We start from the raw sequence: 4,199 nt of genomic DNA, 5'->3' as shown, positions 1-4,199 counted from the left end.
GAAGCCTCCTGGCTGCTCTGAGCAGGGTGGGGGTGGGATTCTGCAACTGTGGCCCTCCCAGAGCTTCCATTTCTTTATCCTTCCTCCCACGTGACTATTGGGATTGTGGCTCGAGCAGCAGGTAATGACCGGGGCCTTTTGTTGTTTCAGATGCCAGTGACCTTCGAGGAGGTGGCTGTGTATTTCACCCAGGAGCAGGGGGCTCTGCTGGACCCCGCTCAGAGAGCCCTCTACAGGGACGTCATGCAGGAGAACTACGAGACGGTGTCCTCGCTGGGTAAGGGATTCCTGTCCCCTCAGATACTAGAAGCCGTGGGCGGTTTGTGTCTATATGTGGTCATGTTCTTCCCATGTCAGTTAAATCAGAGGTGAGTGGGTTCCATAATGCACAGCTGCCGTGTGAGGGAGACATGCATCTCCTTGCCCTCTGCAGTGGGACATGGCTGTCAACACCCAAGGGACAAGCTAAACCATCCCCACCTCTCCAGCTTTCAAAGGGGCATTAATCGAGCATTGTCCTGTCTGTGTTGTTTCTCGGCTGCACACACAATCCCTATTCACTTCCCTCGTTGGGACTAGCTCCAGCCCTGGGGAGCGCACAGATCGTGGGAACGCCTAGTGAGGGTGTAGTAATAATTCAACTCACCTCCCCAGACAAATTCCTCTCTGCAAGGGGGCTCAGTGACCGTTTTCCCATCTTCTTGGATTCCACGTTCCTCCAGCAGAGCACAGGGACAGGTTCCGCTCACAGAATGTCCTTTCTGACAAATACTACACCAATGCTCCATGCACCCTGATCTGGTCTGATTTCACCCTCTGCACAGGATTCCCCCTAACCAAACCTGAACTGATTGTCCGGCTGGAACGAGGGGAAGAGCCTTGGTTGCCTGATCTCCAGGCCTGCGAGGAAAGAAGGCTTCCGAGATGCATCCATAGAGGTGAGGACTGACACAGAAACCATCTAGGGAATGAAGGAAAAAGTTGAGAATCCCCAAATATGGTGTGAATAAACACCCACAGTTCTTCCTCATCTCAGCCAGGACAGGGCTGCAGTCATCAGATATAGCTCATGCCATTCCACCCAGCCTCTTACCTGCAGGAGTTTGATTCCCAGTTTTCCTTCCCTGTGAGTGTTTGGGTGGGATGTGGAGGAGGAGTCCAATTGCTCAATCTTTGTGTTGGGTTTTCCCTCTGTGCTATTCCTCTTTCTCCCCAGCACAATGACTTATGACTGGATTGTGTCTCTCCCAGCAGGTGCTGAGCGAGGGAGTGAGAATGAGGAGGGGAATCATCATGAGGAAGTTCCCGGGGAAGTGGAACCGCAGGGGACGTTTGTGGGAAGAGCTGAAGGGAATTTTTCCCAGTGCTTCGAACCCAAAGAAGCCTGTGGAAATTGGCACAGGTCAGAGAGGCTGCTAGGAAACCACTCAGGGAAGAAAGTGGATGAATCTATTAACAGTGGGGGAGAAGAGGAGGATGCCAAGGAAGAGACACCCTGGCACTACCTTCAGTGTTCAAAAGGGTTCATTGTGAGATCACAGCTTGTGACTCATCAGACAATCCTTACTGGAGAGAAACCCCTTCAATGCTTGGACCGTGGGGAAAGCTTCAATAAGCTCTCAGATCTTAATAACCATGGGAGAGGCCACACTGGAGAAAAACCCTCTCAATCCCTCGAGTACGGGAAATGTTGCATTTCGAAGACACAAATAATTAGACATCAGTTAAGCCACAGTGGGGAGAGACCCCACAAGTGCTTGGACTGTGGGAAAAGTTTCCTAAGAAGGTCACACCTTGTTAAGCATCAGGCAGTCCACACAGGAGACAGACCCCACAAGTGCTTGGACTGTGGGAAATGTTTCACAGAGAGTTCAAACCTTGTTAAGCATCAGGCAATCCACACAGGAGAGAGACCCCACAATTGCTTGGACTGTGGGAAAAGTTTCATACGAAGGTCACATCTTATTCAACATCAGGCAATACACACAGGAGAGAGACCCCACAAGTGCTTGGACTGTGGGAAAAGTTTCATACGAAGGTCACACCTAGTTCGTCATCAGGCATTACACACGGGAGAGAGACCCTACAAGTGCTTGGACTGTGGGAAAAGTTTCTTACAAAGCTCCAACCTTGTTAAGCATCAGGCAATCCACACAGGAGAGAGACTCCACAAGTGCTTGGACTGTGGGAAAAGTTTCTTACAAAGGTCAAGCTTTGTTAAGCATCAGGCAATCCACACACGAGAGAGACCCCACAAGTGCTTGGACTGTGGGAAAAGTTTCATAAGAAGATCACACTTAGTTTGTCATCAGGCATTACACACAGGAGCGAGACCGCACAAGTGCTTGGAGTGTGGGAAAAGTTTCATAAGAAGGTCACACTTAGTTCGTCATCAGGCATTACACACAGGAGCGAGACCGCACAAGTGCTTGGACTGTGGGAAAAGTTTCATACGAAGGTCAAGCTTTGTTTATCATCAGACAATTCACACGTGAGGGAGACCCCACAAGTGCTTGGACTGTGGGAAAAGTTTCCTAAGAAGGTCACACCTTGTTAAACATCAGGCAATACACACAGGAGAGAGACCCCACAAGTGCTTGGAGTGTGGGAAAAGTTTCATACGAAGGTCACATCTTATTCAACATCAAGCAATCCACACAGGAGAGAACCCCCACAAGTGCTTGGACTGTGGGAAATGTTTCACAGAGAGGTCAAACCTTGTTAAGCATCAGGCACTCCACACAGGAGAGAGACCCCACAATTGCTTGGACTGTGGGAAAAGTTTCTTAAGAAGGTCACACCTTGTTAAGCATCAGGCAGTCCACACAGGAGACAGACCCCACAAGTGCTTGCAGTGTGGGAAATGTTTCACAGAGAGTTCAAACCTTGTTAAGCATCAGGCAATCCACACAGGAGAGAGACCCCACAATTGCTTGGACTGTGGGAAAAGTTTCATACAAAGGTCACATCTTATTCAACATCAGGCAATCCACACAGGAGAGAGACCCCACAAGTGCTTGCAGTGTGGGAAAAGTTTCAAAAGACAGTCAAACCTTGTTGAACATCAGGCAATCCACACAGGAGAGAGACCCCACAAATGCTTGGACTGTGGGAAAGGTTACATACAAAGGTCAGAGCTTGTTCAACATCAGGCAATCCACACAAGAGAGATTCCAGAGGTGCTTGGACTGCGGGAAAAGTTTCATATAGGGGTCTGACCTCATTAAACATGGAAAGATCCACACAGGATTTAAACTTCTCTGGCACATGTCAACAAAAGATTAAGCAACTTGAATGTAATTCACTCAGATTCAGCTTTTAGAGAGAGATTTTAAAAGTATGTCCACCTTAGTAAGCTAGAGTTTAACATGTAAATATGTTTTTTGAAAGACTTGAAAGAAGAGGGCAAGTCATGGCTGAGTAACTAATTGCCTTCTATGAGGAGATAAGTGGCTCTGTGGATGAGGGAAAAGCAGTGGATGTGTTATTCCTTGACTTTTGAGCTGTAAGTAGGGGCATTGCCAGGAGATTGAGGGACGTGATCATTCCCCTCTATTCAACATTGGTGAGGCCTCCTCTGGAGTATTATGTCCAGTTTTGGGCCCCACACTACAAGAGGGATGTGGAAAAATTGGAAAGAGTCCAGCAGAGGGCAGCAGAAATGATTAGGGGTTAGAGCACATGACTCATGAGGAGAGGCTGAGAGAACGGGGGTTTAGTCTACAGAAGTGAAGAAAGACGGGGGATTTGGTAGCTGCTTTCAACTACCTGAAAGGGTTCCAAAGAGGATGGATCTAGACTGTGCTCATTAGTACCAGCTGACAGAACAAGGAGTAATGATCTCAAATTGGGTGAGGAAAGTTTAGGCTGGGTATTAGAAAAAAAATTTTCACTAGGAGGGTGGTGAAGCACTGGAATGGGTTACGTAGAGAGGTGGTGGAATCTCCTTCCTTAGAGGTTTTTAAGGTCAGGCTTGACAAAGCCCTGGCTGGGATGATTTAGTTGGGGTTGGTCCTGCTTTGAGCAGGGGGTTGGAGTAGATACCTTCTGAGGTCCCTTCCAACCCTGATATTCTATGATTCTAAGAGGGGTAACTGGAGTAGTCTATGTTTAGCTATCCAAAGAGTTCCTGTATTCTGTTAAATCAGGGATCAATAATTCAGAGATTATACCTGTCAGCTGTGCCTCCTGCCTAGTTC

General features: G+C 48.1%; 1 protein-coding gene across 1 annotated transcript; it reads left to right on the top strand.

The window, feature by feature from the left end:
* Positions 1-229: 229 nt before the first annotated feature.
* LOC120383484 (zinc finger protein 501-like) lies at positions 230-3,529 on the top strand. Its single transcript, XM_039501643.1, has 3 exons — positions 230-277; positions 825-938; positions 1,255-3,529. The coding sequence occupies exons 1-3, from the start codon at positions 244-246 to the stop codon at positions 2,493-2,495; spliced, it is 1,389 nt and encodes a 462-aa protein (XP_039357577.1). The 5' UTR covers positions 230-243; the 3' UTR covers positions 2,496-3,529.
* The last annotated feature ends 670 nt before the right edge of the window (positions 3,530-4,199 follow it).

Source organism: Mauremys reevesii, linkage group 15 (assembly GCF_016161935.1).
Source record: "Mauremys reevesii isolate NIE-2019 linkage group 15, ASM1616193v1, whole genome shotgun sequence".
NCBI lineage: Eukaryota > Metazoa > Chordata > Testudines > Geoemydidae > Mauremys > Mauremys reevesii.
The sequence above is the reverse complement of the archived record's forward strand: the minus strand, read 5'-3'. Positions and strand labels throughout refer to the sequence as shown.

Excerpts from the sequence above, each read along its gene's own strand:
- LOC120383484 (XM_039501643.1), top strand. The coding sequence starts at position 244 with ATGCAGGAGAACTACGAGACGGTGTCCTCGCTGG. Across the intron at positions 278-824 it reads CGAGACGGTGTCCTCGCTGG|GATTCCCCCTAACCAAACCT; the intron begins GTAAGGGATTCC and ends CCCTCTGCACAG. Across the intron at positions 939-1,254 it reads TCCGAGATGCATCCATAGAG|GTGCTGAGCGAGGGAGTGAG; the intron begins GTGAGGACTGAC and ends CTCTCCCAGCAG.